The sequence below is a fragment of the Nycticebus coucang genome, chromosome 9 (assembly GCF_027406575.1).
Source record: "Nycticebus coucang isolate mNycCou1 chromosome 9, mNycCou1.pri, whole genome shotgun sequence".
Classification (NCBI taxonomy): Eukaryota; Metazoa; Chordata; class Mammalia; order Primates; family Lorisidae; genus Nycticebus; species Nycticebus coucang.
In genome coordinates, this window is record NC_069788.1 from 40,470,150 (window position 1) to 40,489,273 (window position 19,124).

Sequence of the window (19,124 nt, forward strand, 5' to 3'; positions counted from 1 at the left end):
CAGAGTCTCATCACGTCGCCCTCGGTAGAGTGGCATGGCGTCATAGCTCACAGCAACCTCAAACTCTTGGGCTCAAGCAATTCCCTTGCCTCAGCCTCCCAAGTAGCTGGGACTACAGACACCCGCCACAACGCCGGGCTATTTTTTGGTTGTAGTTGTCATTGTCATTTGGCAGACCCAGGCTGGGCTTGAACCCACCAGCTCTGGTGTATGTGGCTGGCACCCCAGCTGCTTGAGCTACTGGTGCCATGGGAACAACTGAAGACTTCCCAAGCCAAGTTTAAATTTTATGTCTTTTCTGAAATCTACCCACAAACATCACATAATTTGATTGTGAGGGGTTATTGCTTCATTTGTAAATTTTCTCTCTTGTCCAGGTATCAACCACATTCACCTTTCCTTTCAGAGGCATTAGAGGCAAACATGAAAGGAATTCAGAAAACGTTTGAGATTTATTTTTATTTTTTTTGTAGCTTTTCTTTTTTTTCTTTTGTGTTTGACTTTTCTTTTCTTTTTATTAAATCATAACTGTGTACATTGATATGATCATGGGGCATCATTCACTAGCTTCACAGACCGTTTACCAAGTTTCACATATACCCTTGTAAGATGCACTGCTGGTGTAATCCCACCAATCACCCTCCCTCTACCCACCTCCCCTTGCCCTCCACTCCCTTTCCCCCTTCCCCCTATTCTTAGGTTGTAACTGGGTTATAGCTTTCATGTGAAAACCCTAAATTAGTTTCATAGTAGGGCTGAGTACATTGGGTACTTTTTCTTCCATTCTTGAGATACTTTACTAAGAAGAATATGTTCCAGCATCATCCATGTAAACATGAAAGAGGTAAAGTCTCCATCTTTCTTTAAGGGTGCATAATATTCCATGGTGTACATGTACCACAACTTATTAATCCATTTGTGGATCGATGGGCACTTGGGCTTCTTCCATGACTTAGCAATTATGAATTGAGCTGCAATAAACATTCTGGTACAAATATCTTTGTTATGATGTACTTTTTCGTCTTCTGGGTATATGCCCAGTAGAGGGATTACAGGATTGAATGGCAGATCTATTTTTAGATCTCTAAGTGTTCTCCATATCTCTTTCCAAAAGGAATGTATTAATTTGCATTCCCACCAGCAGTGCAAAAGTGTTCCCTTTTCTCCACATCTGCGCCAACATCTCTGGTCTTGGGATTTTGTGATATAGGCTAGTCTCACTGGAGTTAGATGGTATCTCAAAGTAGTTTTGATTTGCATTTCTCTGATGATTAAAGATGATGAGCATTTTTTCATATGTCTGAAGGCCGCGCGCCTGTCTTCTTCAGAGAAGTTTCTCTTCAAATCCCTTGCCCAGCCTGCTATGGGATCCCTTGTTCTATTCTTGCTAATGCATTTGAGTTCTCTGTGGATTCTGGTTATTAAACCTTTGTCGGAGACATAACCTGCAAATATCTTCTCCCATTCTGAGGGCTGTTTGCTTGCTTTACTTACTGTGTTCTTGGCTGTGCAGAAGCTTTTTAGTTTGATCAAGTCCCAGTAGTGTATTTTTGAAGCTGCTTCAATTGCCCGGGGGGTCCTCCATGTTTGAGATTTAGTTACTTGTTTTTCTGTTTTATTTTGTTGAACAGTAAACAAGCCTTTATAATATGGTAATACCTATTAAAGTTTGACATTTGCATACTTTTTAATATAGCAATTCTACATCTCAAGAATTCATTCCAAAGGAAGAATTGGACATTGCCATTTCTGACAGTATTAAAAACAACTAAAAATGCTGGATGAGATGAAAACCATCTTTCTAAAAACATTGCACTGGCAGGACACTAGGAAATCCTCAGAGTCAAGCGAAATACAGAGTAAAAGCTGGAATCCAGAGAGATAAACCAGATTTTACCCTGGAAGCATCAGCTAATGCTAGTATTCTAGAATTTCTGTTTGGAGGGTACAACAAAACAAGGGGTAAGCCCTGATAGCCAAGGTGTTAAATCCAGTGGGAAATTCCTACTTAAGTATGAAACACCATAGGACTTTATTCTCAGCTGGGAGGGGTGGTAATTAACTTATTCTATGCAGCTCAGCACTGGGTGGGGGAAAAAATCTTTCCTGGAAATTCTTAACTCCTGAGGTTTCTGACAGTAGCATTCATTCACATTATCTATGCAATTAAAAAAAACTCAAGGCAAGGTGGTCCTTGGAAGTCCCAGGTGACACCTAATGGAAATAAACACACATCCCCCCGGAACAATATAATCTCAACTCCAGTCTCAAAGATCAGCAGTTAGTTTCTAGTAGACATGAGCTCACACTCAAAAGTTAAAAATCATAAAGAAACAAGACATTGTGAGCAAGAGCCCGTAGAAACAACAGAAATGGAAATCAGACTTCCGGAGATCCCAAACAATGAATTTTTCAGATTCACATTATAAAATGTATCTTTACTATACTGAAGTGATTTAAAAGTGGCTGAAAATATGAATATTAGAAAGGCGACTATAAACTATACACATCAGTGAAAGAGTGCCAAAAGAGCTTTTGGAAATTAAAAAAAAAACCCTAAAATTAAAAACCTGTATTAGTGATTTATTGATGCTATAACAAATTACCACAACATCAGCAACTTAAAAAGGCATAATTTGTTATTTTATAATTCTGTAGGTCTTAAGTGTGACACAGATCTCACTGGCCTAAAATCAAGGCATCAGTGAGGCTAGAATCCTTTTAGTCGGGTATAAGGAAAGCTCCATTTCCTCGCTTATTTGGGTTGTTGGCAGAATTCACTTCCTGTGGTTATAGAACTGAAGTCCCCAATTCCTTCCTGGCTGTCACAGCTGAGGGCTCTTCCCTGCTTCTAGAGGCCACCTGCACTGTTTGAATTATGGCCCTTTTCCTACATCTTCAAGGCTGGCAGCAGCAGGTCAAGTCCTCTCACACTTGAAATCTCTCCTTCTTCTTCTGTTTTACCTCTCTGGCCCATTCCTCTCCTCCCTCTTGCCCTTTGAGGAGCTCTTGTTATTACATCGGGACCACCTGGATAATCCAGGCTAACATCTCTACCTCCAGGTCCTTCACCTAAGTCACATCTGGGAAGTCCATTTTGCCACCTAAAGTAATGAATTCACGGATTCGGGGGATTAGGAGCTTTGGGAGTCCCTTACTCTGTCTACCATAACACCTAATAATGAGTTATGCAGCAGATTAAATATGGTCAAAGAGATAATTAGAAAACAGATCTGAAGACATTCTATAGAATGCTGCAGAGGGGAAAAATAAATGGGAAGTGTAAGAGAGTTTAGAAGATAAATAGGCTATAGTGATATGCTTTAACAAACATCTCAGCAAAGGTTCAGAAAGATAGAAGGAGAATGAGAAAAAAAAAAAGAAAAAGAAAATGCGTGATGAAATTATGACTGAGAACTGATGAAAGACCTAAATCCTCAAGTTCAGGAAACTCAATCCAAATAGGAAAAGCAAACAGCAACAACAAAAATATATAAATAGATATGTAGACACATCATAATGAAACTATAGAACACCAAAAACAACAACAAAAAAAATTTAAAGAGCCGGAGTTAGAAAAAACAGATTATCTGGAAAAAAAAAATGACAATTAGACTGGCTGGCCAATTCCTCAACAGCAGCAACGAAATACAGAAGAAAATAGAATAATGTCTTTCGTGTGCTAGGATAAAATAGCCGTATGCCTTTGCATTTTTTGCCAAGCAAAACTATCTTTCAGTAATGAGAGCAAGACAAAATATTTGAATAGACATTTCACCAAAAAAAAAAAGCTATAAATGGATAAAAAAAAGATATGAAAAGATGCTTAACCTCATTATTATGAGGAAAATGCAAATTAAAACCACAACATGGTATCACTTCACACTTACAATAATAACTATAATCAAAGGATAGATCATGACAAATATTGGTAAGGATGCAGAAAAACTTGAACCTTCACAATTGCTGGAGGGGACTGTAGTGTCTTTGGAAAATGTTTTGGCAGTTTCTTAAAATGTTAAGAATAGATTAATCTGTGGCTCAGTGAGAAGGGCGCCGGCCCCATATGCCGAGGGTGGCGGGTTCAGACCCAGCCCCGGCCAAACTGCAACAGAAAAATAGCCGGGCGTTGTGGCGGGCGCCTGTGGTCCCAGCTGCTTGGGAGACTGAGGCAAGAGAATCGCTTAAGCCCAGGAGTTAGAGGTTGCTGTGAGCCGTGTGATGCCACAGCACTCTACCCGAGGGCGGTACAGTGAGACTCTGTCTCTACAAAAAAATACAAAAAAAAAAAAGAATAGATTAATCATATGACTCAATATTCTTAGTTATCTACTAAGACATGTCCACACAAAGACCTCTACATAAATGTTCATAGCAGAATTATTCATAATAGCCCTACCATAGAAGCTGTCTAAATGTCCATCAACAGGTGAATGGGTAAACAAAAAATGTACTATATTCACACACTGGAATACTATTTGGCAATAAAAGGCAATGAAGTATTGACAGGCTACAACATGGGCGAACTTAAAAAACATGCTAAGTGAAAATCCAGAGACAAAGGCCACATAGTGTAAGATTCTACTTGAGCAAAATGTCCAGAAAAGGCAAATTTATAGAGACAGAAAGTGGATCAGCAGTTGTCAATGGCTGGACATGGGAGTGGGGACTGTCTACCAAGGGGCACAAGAGATGATGGAAACGTTCTAAAAGTAGATTTGCAGTGATGGTTTCACAACTCTTAGACTTACTAAAAATCATTTAATTGTCCACATAAAATGAAGGAATTTAAGGTGAGCATATAGCACCTCATTAAAGCTGTTTTTCAAAAAAGGAGGAAAAAAGAAGGCATTTTTTTTCAGACAAAAACAAAAGAGTTTATCATCAATAGGCTCTCACAATGGAAATTCTAAAGGTCATGCTTCAGAAAGGAGACTATGATTCTGATGGAAGGTACAAGGGACAGAAGACAATGGGCTGATGCCTGGGCAAGTCTAAATAAGCATTACAGGAAACAATAATTGCATCTCTAATTATGGGGCTGCAAAAACTAGATAAAATTAAAATGCTGAAATGGCAGGAGGAGAATGATCAGCGCTAAGGTTAAGAGTTTCTGATTAAGATAATTATAAACATACTGATTTTTGACTTCGTTAAGAATGGATGTTACATTCAGAGTAACTCAAGAACGGAAACAGGGTACATAACTTCCAAACTAACAGAGGGGAAAAAACAGAAAGGGAAAACTCTGATTTAGCAAAAGGCCAAAAAGGAAAAAGGAAAAAAGTAGCAAAAGATAGAAATAGTGGTGCCAAGAAAAGCAACATCTTATATTTATTCTTTATATTTTATACATACATTATAAATATTCTCTTGTATTTTTTCAATATGTAATAAAGCAGTTTTAAAAGGAAATAATTAGACAAGCATACAAAGAGGTACATATAAGACTTCATAACAGTATTTATAATAATACATCCTGGTAAAGCTCTACAAAAACCTATATACTCAATAAAAACAGTAAAGTAAGCTCTATATTCATTGATGTGGGGAGGTGTCATTAGGAGACTGTGGGATACAATAGCAAGGTACAAACCCCAGTGATGGGATGATCTAATTTCTGTGGATGATACTGTGCTTAGAGGCATAGAAAAAAAATCTAGAAAGGTACATTTATAACGGGACTTTTGTATGAGGAGCTTTTTCTGTAATTGTTACTTTCTGCATTTTATTTTTCTGCATTATTTCTCAATAAAAAGGTATGATTTTTTCATTTTGTAAAATAGAGAAAAGATAAACACCCAAAAGCAAAGGCCACTGCAAGGGTCAAGAACTCGACAGGGATGAGTCAGTGACAAATGCTTCAGGTTCCCAGAAGTGCAGCTTACACATCCTCACCCTTTATGCTCAGCCCGCAAGGCCTCCCTCTGCCTTGTCTTCACAGCACATGGAAAGAGAGAATTACAACTCTCTCTCCTAGTTCCTAGGTATGAATTAAACAATCTTTTGTGGAACTTGCCACACTAACTGGCAGAATCCTAAGGAGCTACTTTGGTAAAGTTACCCAGCTTCTCTGCTTATGAAAAAGCCGTATTTGGGGGGAACAGAGAGAATCCTATACAGCTGGCCTTTGAATTCATTTAGAAATGAAGCCAGCGAACAGAGGAGATGCTCTGCCTTCAATTTTTATTTGATTAGCAGATAGAATACCACAGTTGAACCTAAAGACGTAAATCCAAATACCTGCCTCCTTTGTAAAAGTCATGGCCGTGGTAAATGCACACAGCACCATGCTTTCACACACCGGACTTACAAGGGTCCTGGTGTCAGGCTAACAAGCATTTACAGCTCCATCCAGAGTTGTGTATTAATTCCAAATTACCTTTAAACATGAATTTCATAATAACGATCAATACAATAACAGCTGATTTTTAATAAATGAAAAATTGTACATTATCTGTTTTATGTATAATTTTTAAAATCTAGATTTTTTTGTGAGCCAACCTCTATTTAGATGATATAGTTTTAGAATATTCCAAAAGATACTCATTTGAACAGTTGAAAGATGAATATATCAAACATGCATACTACTGAACATATAAATAGGGAACAAAATATTCAAGTAAAATGACACAAAAAGCGTTTGCATCCCATTCCTGAATTCTGAAGCAGGGCACGATCCTAGTTTTTACAAGTTACATAAAATACTGTATATGGAAAAATACAAAGAACTCTGCGGGGGAAATCCTATGAAAATAGCTAATGAAACAACAAAATGAAGTTATCAGAAATCAAGGGTCCACGTGATACTGTACAAGTTTTTCAGAAATGTAAGTTTGTATGTGGTTGCTATCACTGCATGGTCTCCATCTGGTATCAGATGGAATATGCCGGTGAACTGCTGTGTTAGAGGAGACGGCCGTGTCCCGCATCACTGGCATCCTACAGAGAGCCACGGAATTCCCTGTAAGCAAGGCTGGGAATGTCAAACTCTGCCTGCATCAAGTCTGTGCTGCATTTCCCTGGAGTCCCAGAGCTCTCTGTTTCCTGCTCCATTGTTGAGTCCTCCCTGCTCCCACAGCTGCGCCATTCTGGCCCCATCTCCTTCAATGACATCGATGTCTTCATCCAGTCACCCAACCCAGAACCCTCAGAGACGGCCTCCTCCTCCATGTGACTCCCCAAGCCTTCTCTGTTTCCAAATCACTTCCATGGTTATCTCCACTGCCTTCAGAACTGCCTCATATTCTTTGGTTCAATGTCCTAAACCTTCAAGAGCCATGTTGTGCCTCTATCACTTACCCCTCTCCTTACACAGTGACCTCCCACCCTCACCCCAGGCTCCAGGCTCACTGGACTTGGTTCCCAGAGCATCTAGGTGCCTAGTCTGCCCCTCTACGCACGCGCCCAGTCAGTGTCATGGTCCTTACTGCTCATAACTCCCCTGCTTTGTGCTTTGTCCTTCTTGTTTCTAGTCCTGGGGTCTCTTCCTCCCCGCCCTGTCTCCACGCTGACAACTCCTGCGCTTCCTTGAAGGCACACCTTGAATGGAGCCTCTCTTACTGGCCTGTGGTCCCCAAGTTGGAATGTATGGCTCCTTCACAGGTGTTCTCCCTGCAGTGACTTCAGAGTTCACCCTGTTGTACTACATAAGTATTTACCATTCATCCCTAACAGATGACGAGCACCAAGGACAGGGACCGGATCTTACTCATCTCTGAATCCCCAAGTTGGCCAGACAGGAAGTTCTCAATAAATATTTGTTTGTTGAATGGAGGCCAACTGGCTTGAATTTTATTAAACCTCAAATATAAAGGAGAACAATTCTCCAATATTTAAAGGGCATAAACATTTAATTATTTGTTCCTTCTTATGATTAAAGTATAGTATATTATTTTTTTTTTCTATTTCCTCAGCAGCTTTCCACATACAAAGGGATATATGTAGATATGTATCTATAACCTCCTTGGGTCCTTGACTTTTGATAACTTCTCTTTGTTTTCATAGGCTACTTTCATAGACTTTTCCTCCTTAGAGTTATATGTATTTTTCTTACACTTTTTATGGCTCTTAAAAACTGGGACTGCACCCTATTTCAAAAATTCAGGAATGGGTTGCAAATGTCTTTTGTGCTATAAATAGAGAGACAGAGTCCTCAAAATACAGGAGAATCAGAAAGATGTATTTTGAGGGTGAAGAAAAACTATTATTATTATTATGATATTTTACCAACACATATCTTTAAAAGTTAAAGAGAAGAAAACCACAATAAGATTCTAAGAAAAATCAGAGTTCATTCCTCCTATCTTTTGTAGCTGAAAATAAAAAAGGGGAGGAAGGGAAAGACCCCATATCTGAGACACTCAGGAGCTCTCTGTGCCTGGCTCCTCTTTGGAAGCACACTCTGCACCAGGGGCTGGGCGCCAGCAGTGCACACACTATAGCCACGGCCATCTTGCTCTCTGCTGGCTCTGGCCAAGTTCACCAGGGAGAGGCTGATGGAGATGCTGCGGCTGTGGGATCCCACCTAAGAAGTGACTTTCATAGTGGGTGATTTTACTTTTTTTTAATGAGATGATCTGAAAAACAGTCCTCAAAACATAGAAGTTGGGAAGAAGCCCTCCCAAGTTGATCCATTTTGAATAAGAGCTAGACAAGCCCTCCAGATCATTTCCCCACCACACACTTTTATTAGGCACAGAATGTCATTTCCTGGTATTTCACAGTTGCATCACATACATTTCTTCTTTTCATATGGTGATTCTGTTTGCAAAGATATAAAAGGCAAAAGCCTGGCTATAATGGAGACTTGCAAATACCTCTGTATGCTATGAAAGCCCAGGGGCTTTCAGGAGAACAGTCCCATAAATGCTCTGAGATGAATAACAATAATATTCCATAAACTCTGGGCCCAAGTTACTTCTTAAAGAAAATATCTTTTGGAGTAAATATGGCAAAAAGTTCATATTGCCTTTGCAGCTTAGTGCTTCTGGGGAGTCAGTGTCACAGATGACATAAATGCAAAACAACTGAAAAACAGAACTGCCTGTAAAATAAACAATTAGCTATCTAATGAGATGTTAGTGCACTGTCATATCCAAACAGCCTAAAATATCAGGGAGCATACATTTTTTAAAAAATATATAAATCTCAAAAATGTCAGCTAATACTAAAAGGAATGTATTTTAATTTCTCCTGTATAGAAATGAATAGAAAATTTATAATAAGCCATTTGATGAATTTCAGAAGGTAGAAAAATATGCATAACCACTAATAAGAAAAAGAGTGAAAATAAATAACTGAGATAGTTGAATTTGCAGAGTCTTTGGTATCATATATATCTACATAATAAAATCTGAATAAACTATACATTTTCATGGTTCCTGTCACCGAGACATCTAAGCTCTTGGGAGAGATTTTTAAAGCATTTATTCAGTTTGATTTCCCTCTCTTCTTCAAAGACTCTGCATTCTTAACCAAGGACACAGGAGAGAGACTTGTGGTTCCTTTCCCCCATCTCCTTCTCTCTTGAATTTATGGATGCTGACTTCAAAGTCCAAATTCTGAGATTGCTTCCACTGTGGCCCAGTTACAGGCACGAGCCTATCTAGATGGAAGAGTGCTGTTAAACCGCGTGATGGTCAGATAAATTGATTCCTCTGGCTAGGGACATTCACATGGACTAGCCCGTGTATCTCCCAGAGTCCTCCTGCTCTGTGGTTCGTCACTGCACACATGCCTTCAAATCTCTGGCTTGGGTTCTAGCTCACGTTTCTCACCCTATTTAGCCGTATCCCACTGTCCTTCCCAACTCAGCACCATCCCAACAGGACTGTGATTCCTAACTCCTCCACTATCCCACCTCCCAGACCAGAAATGTCAGGGATGTCTTTCATTTCACACAGAATTTGGAGACTTACTTCTTCCTGGACTGGGAAGGGTATAGTTGGGAAGAGAGGGGAGGTGGGTCTTAGCTGAGAAGTGCCATCTGTTATTACTTACTGCCTCCTGGTGGCTGGTGCAGGAACAGCAGGGTGAAGACCTCCAAGAAGGTGCACTCACTTGCCAGCACCAGTGGGGGTAGGATCTCTCCCCAGGGATCTCAGAGCCCAGAGGAAAGAAGAATCAAACCTCCCTCATGGACCAAGCTCCCTCATGGACCAAGAAAATTACCAAACATGGAACTGCAGAACAAAGCCAGTACACAGCCTGAACAGCAACCAGAAATGGGCCAAGAGGTGCTGGAGAAGTGAACAGGAGGGGGTGGGGAAGACCCTAGGGCAGACCAAATGTGCAGTTGAGAATGAAGGGCCCAGAGGGGGAGAGCCTCGGGCATCACCAGCCTTCCAGTTGCCTCCAGTGAACTTAACCCTCTATTCAAGGCAGAGACCCTTTCTACCTGATCTTACTTGCTGTGGTAAAAGATTGTAAGACCAGGGCGGCACCTGTGGCTCAAATGAGTAGGATGCAGGCCCCATGTGCCAGAGGTGGCAGGTTCAAACCCAGCCCCAGCCAAAAACTGCAAAAAAAAAAAAAAAAAAGATTGTAAGACCTGACACCCTATCTCGGGAGAAGCTAGCTTATGGCAATGTGTGCCAGCGATGGCACAAAGCTGTGAAGAGAGAAAGATGAAAGACAGGAGGCTTCATCTTGCCATGCCCTCTCTAACCACCACCATTCAGTTAGGACCAATGAATGGATAGAAACAACAGAAGGTTCTCAGCCATTGTTCTGTATTCACTGAATCCTATCAGTTCCCTGTCCTGAAGCTTCATTCTATCCGTCATCATCTGAATCCAGACCTGCATCCTCACACACCTGGATTTACCCACAGGATCTCCAAGATGGTCTACTACATATTAGTTGCTACAGGCACCCTAGATAAGGCCGAGGAGATAAGCCTTGTCAGTGATGGCAGAGAGCTGGATTTTCTTGTAAGTGTGGGAGTCCACTGATGAGGAGAAGAAGCAGAGGAGGAAGGGTTCAGGTTGAGCTTTTAAGTGTGCGCTGCCTGAAAGACATTCAAGTGGACAACACACGGAAACTGTGTGAACAACTGTGGGGCACAGAGACGAGGTCTAGACAACATGAACCGGGCATACTGATGTTTTAAAGAGCTTTGGTACAGCTCAACTCAAGAGAGAGGGTAGAAGTAACTCTTAAGTAACTTAGAGTGTGAGTGTTGCAGGGGCAATAGAAGAGAGTTGTCTGTAAGCATGAAAGATACTAGATCAAACTGCTACTGCACAATGCACTGAAGGGCATCTGCTGAGCTGGACAGCAAGAGGACCCGTTCAAGAGGAACCCTGGATCTGGAGTAGTATTTATCTGTGTCAGTGCTAAGTTCTCCCCACCTGTTTCTTTCTTTCTTTTTTTTTTTTATTAAATCATAGCTGTGTACATTGATATGATCATGGGGCATCAATCATCAGCTTCACAGACCGTTTGACACACTTTCATCACACTGGTTAACATAGCCTTCCTGGCATTCTCTCAGTTACTGTGCCTGCCCACCTGTTTCTTTGCAGTTTCTCTGGAATGTATTGACACACCATAGCATAGTGATTGAATAGAAGACCTGCCCTGATAGATTATATCAACCGAGCTAGCACATTCCCTTCACAAAGAAAGTAGAGGGACCTCAAGCTGTCATCAGATTTTAGACCAAGGTCTACAGAGCTAATCTTATATCCACCCTTCTGTAACAACTTTACTGAATGAGTTGCATTCAGTAGAGTGAAGTACAACTTCATTCTTTCCTGCACTGTACTGAGTCCAGCACATTTAAACAAGTTAAATCTTATGAAAATAAATATGCAAACCTGGAGAAAACCAATAGTTTTCCAGGAGAATACAACTCACAAAAAATTGACTGCAGTGGTTCCAGAAGAACAAGAAAGCTATCAAAGAACTAGCACCACCAAAAAGCACTGGGTACAGATGGTTTCATAGGAGAATTCTACCAAATCTTCAAGTATCCAGTGCCATATCAATTATCCCAGAGCTGAGGAAAACTTCCAAATTCTTATAAAGCAAATGCAGCATTACGTAATAATTAAATGTGATAAAGATACAAATCTCTTGGTGAGATTCTGGACCAATCTCATTTATGAATACTAATGTGAAAATCCCCAATGAACTATGAGTAGAGCCCATTATCACATTAAGAGAAGAATAGTACATCAGGACCAAATGGTATTAATTTCATATTATATGTGAATAAATTGAGTTAGGAAATCCATTAATATAATTTACCAGATTTGTAGATATTTAGGGGAAATCATATGATCACCATATCCATAGATGCTGAAAGGTATTCAACAAAATTCAACACCCATTTATGATAAATAGAAAAATAAACATGATACCTTGTACTAGCCCAGAAAAAACAGAAAAATAAGGGAAGACTAGCCCAACAAGATAGTAAAAAACAGTATAGATCTTTAAATTTAAAACAGATTGGTACAGAATAGAAAGCCAAGAAAGGGACCCATGCACATATGGAAATTCTATGTAAAGGAAGCATCTCAAATCACTGACAATGAGATGACTGATTGCTACTTGGAGAAATATAGTATTTTCCATACTTATGCCACAATAAATTCCAAATGGATAAAAGAACTAAATGTAAAAAATGATACCATAAAAGTACTGGAAGAAAATATAGATTATTCGTTTATAATCTGATGTGGGAAAAAGCTTTCTTACTAATTCTAAAAATCCAGATGTAACAATACAGTATCACAAAGCATTTATAAACTTGACTACATAAAAATAAAAGTAAAATAAAACAAAACAACACCAGCAGCAGCATTTCTACCTTACCAATAGAAAGGAAATCATAAGCAAAGTTAAATCAAATGACAGACTAAGATAAAAAGATTTGCAATGCATCTTATAAAGAGCTAATCTATAATTGCTAACATATAACTAAAATTAAAGAAAAAGAGTAAAAACTTCACTGGAAAAAATGGGCAAACTACACATAAATAGCCCTTAAGTAATATGGAAATGTACTCGATTTTACTCAAAATACAAGAGAGTAAATTAAAACTATGCAGACATACCATTTCTCACTGTCATACTGGTGAAAAATTCAACTGCTTCACCAACACTCTATTGATGAGAATCTGAAGAAACAGTCACTCTCATATATTGTAAGTAAGAGTGTAAAACAGTATAATCCTATGTAAGGGAATCTGACAGTAGTCACTAAACTTTGATCTAACAATCCCACCCATAGCCATTTACCCTAAAATACATCTCTAATAATATGAAAAACAACAAGCATCAGGTTATCAATTAAGAAATTATCTGAGATAGCAAAATATTGGCAACAATCTAAATGCCCATCCCTGGGACAACAGTCGAATAAACCATGACACAAATAGATCGTGGAATAGTATGCGGCTATAAAAAGTATCCAGGAAGATAGCTATGAACTGACATGTAGTGATTTACAGGATACACTGCAGTGAAAAAAGCAGGAGGCAAACGAATCCACATAGTATGGCAACTTGTATAAGAACGAAAGGGCACCATGAATTTGTGTCTATGCATATCCACGAAAGGGAAATAGAGGAAAGGTAAACCAGAACAGTGGTGACCCACAAAGCAAGGGGGGAACGGGGTGGAAGGACGTGAGGCTTCTCTAAGAACAACTTACTAGCTAGTTCAGGCGTCCTCAAACTGAGGCCCGCGGGCCACACGAAGTGGTATGAACTGTATTTGTTCCCATTTTGTTTTTTACTTCAAAATAAGATATGTGCAGTGTGCATAGGAATTTGTTCATAGTTTTTTTTGTTTGTTTGTTTTTTACTATAGTCTGGCCCTCCCACGGTCTGAGGGACAGTGAACTGGCCCCCTGTTTAAAAAGTTTGAGGACACCTGATCTAGTTGTTGCTTCTGAACCAGGTCTGTGTTTTACATCTTCAAAATAACAACAAAGAAGGGGGGAGGGGACTAAAATGTACAAATACAAACAGAAGCAAAGGAATGTAACCCTGCATTAATTATTATTTTTTTTTTTTTGTAGTTTTTGGCCAGGGCTGGGCTTGAACCCACCACCTCCAGCATATGGGGCCCGGTACCCTACTCCTTTGAGCCACAGGCACCGCCCAACTCTGCATTAATTAATAGCACAGTCACACAGAACAACACATTTAAGTAACCTTTGAATACTGTACTCTGTACACCCTCAGCAGAACATATCCTAAGGCCAAAAAGAACTGCAGAGAACTTTTGACCTCTACTTAGTAGGTTTGTTGCTAGTAGGGGTATTGGCATATTAATTGCAAGCAAATGAATAAATATATGGAAGTTTCTCGAAACCAGAGTTGTTATTGTGGGAGAAAGGAGATATCAACATGGAATAGGGGGAGACAGGGAAGAACCCTGAGGTATACAGTTGGAATTAGAGTTGTGCGTATAACATGCTCTGATGTTTTTAAAAAAGTACCTACTTCCTAATTCTGTCTGCTGAGACACACACACACACACAGAGCTAGAGGTGCCTAGATATAGGTATAGTTGTAGATATATAATCCCCCAGAGATACAGAAAGAGAAAAAGCAAATCGAACGGAACGTTAACAACTGTTGGAGCTAAGAGGAGGGTATATGGTCACTGTACCTGCAACTTTTCCAAAGGTCTGTGATAGCGCAAATTAAAAAGCCAAGGACAAAAATAGTTTGTCTTTACCATTGTGTCCAATTCCATTTACCATTTTAGTTGTGCTTGTTTTTTTTTTTTTTTATCCCTGATTCCTCTTTCTTGATAGCTGGTGGCTCAAACAGCCCATGGTAGTAATGAAGGACAGACGTGCCACCACTCTGAGTCAGGGGGGACAGGTTTCAGTTTTGTTTTCCATACTCTTCTGTAGACTCCTGTAGAACCTGGCAGGACTGGATTCTCTAGGAATCCGCTCTCAGACTTCTCAGACTCCTCATTTGGGAACACTTTCAATTACAAATTTACAAGCAACATTAAGACTTATGGGCTGTGTGCCCACTCCCGTCAACGCGTGACATCTTTTTGTAGATTAGCCTCATTGATCAGATTCTTCACAATTTAGAAGAACTTAGTATCACTGATTCGGTCAACAAGTATTTCATGAGCACTAGGCGCTGCGTAGCACTGGGGACACAACAGACGTTTCAGATGTAATGGAATGTACATGTTAGTGGCAGCTGATAAATGATAGTAAGTAAATAATTAAAACAGACTATGAGGTTGACAATTAAGGTCATGAACTCATCCTAGAAAAAGTGCTACACAGTCATTGCTACGTGTCACTGCCATCACTAGATGGTGAAGGGGAGTGCTTCGAAGGTGACTACAGTCTGAAACAGAGGCTAGGGAGAGCTGGGGCTGGGCAGGCACGAGAGAGAAGGAGCCAAGGAGGCGGCGAGGGCAGACAGCATTGCTCTATGTAGGTCACCGTCAGTCTTCGACCTTGACTCAGAGTGAGACAGGAGCCTTAGGAGGGTTCTCAGTAGATGGGTAGTGTAATTCTCCCATTTTTAAAGACTTAGCTAAAGTCTTTCACTGTGTTCTCCTCTTTCATACAATGGTTAAGTTGATTACCAAACTGATCTCTGAGGAATCCTTTTTATTTCTTTGCTACTGCCTCATCCTCCACTAATTTATGACATCTTCCTTAATAACAGCTCCCACCAAAGTGGTTCCATCATGGGGTCCAAAAGGAGCATCTGCAGTCACAGGTGCTTCGGTCACGTCCACATCTTTGAAGATGAAAAGCAGTCTGGGCGAGGTGAGAGGAGAGGGGGAAGGCTGAAGCAATGGGGGGTGTAAAGAGGTCGTCAACAGCGCATGCCTCTCACAGGGGGCAAGATGGGTGTTCCCAGGGGGAAAGACGATGGAACTGGCACAAAACTGGGACAGCTGGCAAGGCCAGAGAACCAGAAGGTGGAAAACATCCAAGCCTCATTACAAAGAGTTATTAAAATCATAATAGCAGGCCAGGACTTGGGAGAGGGACACACCGCACTCTTTGGCCACGACAACTTAGCATCTGCCAGGGAGTCTTGGTTCTTTCATTTCCTGAAACCACGTTCCTGGGCATAAACCTGGTGGGCTTACATCGATGGCCTTGAAGCAATGCCCCTCCAGAGGAGCATCTCAGCTGGGGCTTCTCAAACCCTCCCTGGAGAGCTGGGTGGTCTGATTTTCAGGCAGAAAGGAGACCTTATCTGCAGGGTGGGTTTGGGACTGGGAAGCATTTCTTTTCTTTTTTTTTTTTATTAAGAGACAGAGTCTCACTTTATCACCCTCGGTAGAGTGCTAGGGCATCACAGCTCACAACAACCTCCAACTTCTGAGTTTAGGTGATTCTCCTACCTCAGCCTTCCAAATAGCTGGGACTACAGGTGCCCACCACACCACCTGGCTATTTCTTTTGTTGTTGTTGTTGCAGTTTGACCGGGGCTGAGTTTGAACCCGCCACCCTTGGTATATGGGGCTGGCACCCTAGCCACTAAGCCACAGGCACCGTCCATGGGACTGGGAAGCATTTCTTACCCCCTTCACACTTGACCGCAGGTGCAGGGACCTCATGCTGAGCTGCGACTGGCCACTCTCTGCTCCTGGGCTCTGCATCTATGTTTCTTGTTTGTGGCTTACTGCACTATACCCACCATGGACAGCTCATGACACAGGGACATCAGGGAGCGAGTAAGGGGAGGGGCCACGACAGAGAGGATTGGGCAGGAATCAGTTCTCAGTGCTCCTCTCTGGGCTCGTCTGGCCCCTTTAATCCCATTGATGACATCACATTTTTAATGGACTTTTGAAGAAAGAGATGAGGAGCCAAGAGCCCAAGCTCCTGTCAACAGAGAGCAATCGGCATCACTAACACCAACTGGCTTTCTGACACAACAGAGCAGCAATAATCAATGCATAAATTAGAGCCTAATGTTGTCATAAACACCGGAGCGTCAGGATTTAGTGAGAGGAGAGCAGGCCAGGATATGACAAGAGTTGTAATTGGGAGACAAGAAGCAACGCTATTTTTCACAGTAAAATAAAAAAAGCAGGGGAAAGGAGAAAGATTAAGAGAAAAAATAAAATGCACAGTCATTGCCGGGCTGAATTATGCATGACCCCTTCAAATTAAAAAATGCCAAGAACTTACGTGATATCAGCATTAGGGTGCAGTCCAAAGACTTCGGGGTTATCTAGGGATGGCAGTGACTGGATGTATTCAAAATACTGGTCCAAGGTTTTGCACACGGGGATTTTATATCCAGTATAAAAGCAGAATGTTGGTTCAAACATTTTCTCACTGAACCAGACCTGTAAGGGTGAGAAAATAAAAGAAATACAATGAATGATCATCTAAGTGAAAATGACCACTATACCCCGCATGGTGGCTCATGGCACCCCTATATGGTGGCTCAGCACTTTGGGAGGCTGAGGTGGGAGAATAGTTTAAGCCCAGGAGCTCATGACCAGCCTGGGCAACATATCAAGACCCCATGTACACAAAAATAAAAAAAAATTAGCCAGGCATGGTAGCTTGCACCTGTAGTCCCAGCTACTCAAGAGGCTGAGGCAAGAAGATGGCTCAAGCTCAGGAGTTTGTGATTACAATGTCCCATGATCTAAACACTGAGTTCCAGCCTGGTATCAGAGCAAGACTTTAACTGGAAAAAATATAAATAATTAAAACAAAAAACAGAACCGCCACTATAATAGGGGAGGGGACATCTCCTTTCTATTATGGGAGAGTTTTTATGTTGATTTTTAGAGCACTGCTGATAGAATAATCATATCTATGAAGAAAAGAGAGAAACCAGAACAACAAAAAAAATTAGGCCTGGCCTCTAACACCAAAGAAGGTATTTGCTAAGAGTGAAGATGGGGGAGCAACTTTGCAAGCCCATTCTGCATTAGAATAATTTAGCACCCTCCATTCCACCGCTGAAGAGCAGTGGGAAGATCCTGCAAAGTTGATGAGGAAGTACCTACCCCCAGGGCACACCTGGACACTTCCATAAACTCCCTCTTCCCCACGCAGTGATGCCAGGCAGCTGGGCGTGGGCAGTTTTGCTCACACAGCATGAGCACCAGCACACGGCTGGGGAAACTTCTCACAAACGCACCCCCTCCCACCCCAAGCTGGAGAGCTTCCTTTGCTAATTAAGTTATGTCCCTGTCCACAAGAAGCAAACATATCCAACAGCCTCGCTATTTGCCTTTAGACATCCTTTTCTCATTCTGTATGAATTGATTATCTGTAACAAAACAGACAGAGAACAAATACATGCTTGGTGTGAATAGACTTATTCTGAAGAGGAAAAAATGGATGCTGAATGCCTATGAGCCAGATTCGAGGCAATGCCTGTGTCTGAGAGAGCCGTTTTCCTAGTGGGGAGGGAAATGATGGGAGGGCAGGAGGAGCAGGATACCGGCACAAGGTCTGTCTGGATCACTCAGAGGACTCGCTGTGAGAGAGGCAGGGGATTGTGCCTCCCTCTGGCTGGCACACTTTCTCTAGTATCTTCCCCCATATCTCTCCCCCGGCCCTTCTTAGGTGCAGCGATTGCTCTGAGATACCCTATGTACCAGTTCTCTCTCGGTGTTAGCCTATTCATCTCCTGTGCATCAGGCACTGAGCTTTGAAACAGAACAGAATGCAAAGATGAGAAACACACAGTCCTTTCCTTCAAGGAGCTTGTGACCCGATAGAGTGATAAGCCAATTACCTAATAACCATAATACAAAGAGCCAGAAGGAAATAAAAATAAGCAAAGTACTAAGAAGGTTTAAAGCAGGAAGAAAGAATTGCCAGGTAGATGTCAGAGGAGGCTTTATTAAGGAGGTAAAGTCTTGAAGGGGAGGGTTTTGACAGGAGAACGTGGGATCAGGGAGGCCACGCAAGCAATGACATAGAATAACTGATGCAAAAATGGGAGGTGGTTGGGAGAATAATGAAGTCTAGAGTAAGATAATGTGGTTAAAAGAGACAGGACAGGAAAGATGAGGTGAGGTGAGGTCATACCCAGATGGCTTGTTGATGTCAGATGAGGAGTGATGCTTCGTTTAAGAAGTGGGGAACAGTTGAAAGTTATTAAAGAGAGCAGTGCTGCAACCATGGTCAGTAC

General features: G+C 41.2%; 1 protein-coding gene across 1 annotated transcript in view; it reads right to left on the reverse strand.

The window, feature by feature from the left end:
- The window catches only part of DNAH8 (dynein axonemal heavy chain 8), a 319,171-nt gene that overhangs the window by 19,560 nt on the left and 280,487 nt on the right, over window positions 1-19,124 (reverse strand). Inside the window, exon 89 of the mRNA XM_053603542.1 lies at window positions 17,153-17,313. Within this exon, the coding sequence (XP_053459517.1) occupies window positions 17,153-17,313 (161 nt within the window). The remainder of the gene's footprint in view (window positions 1-17,152; window positions 17,314-19,124) is intronic.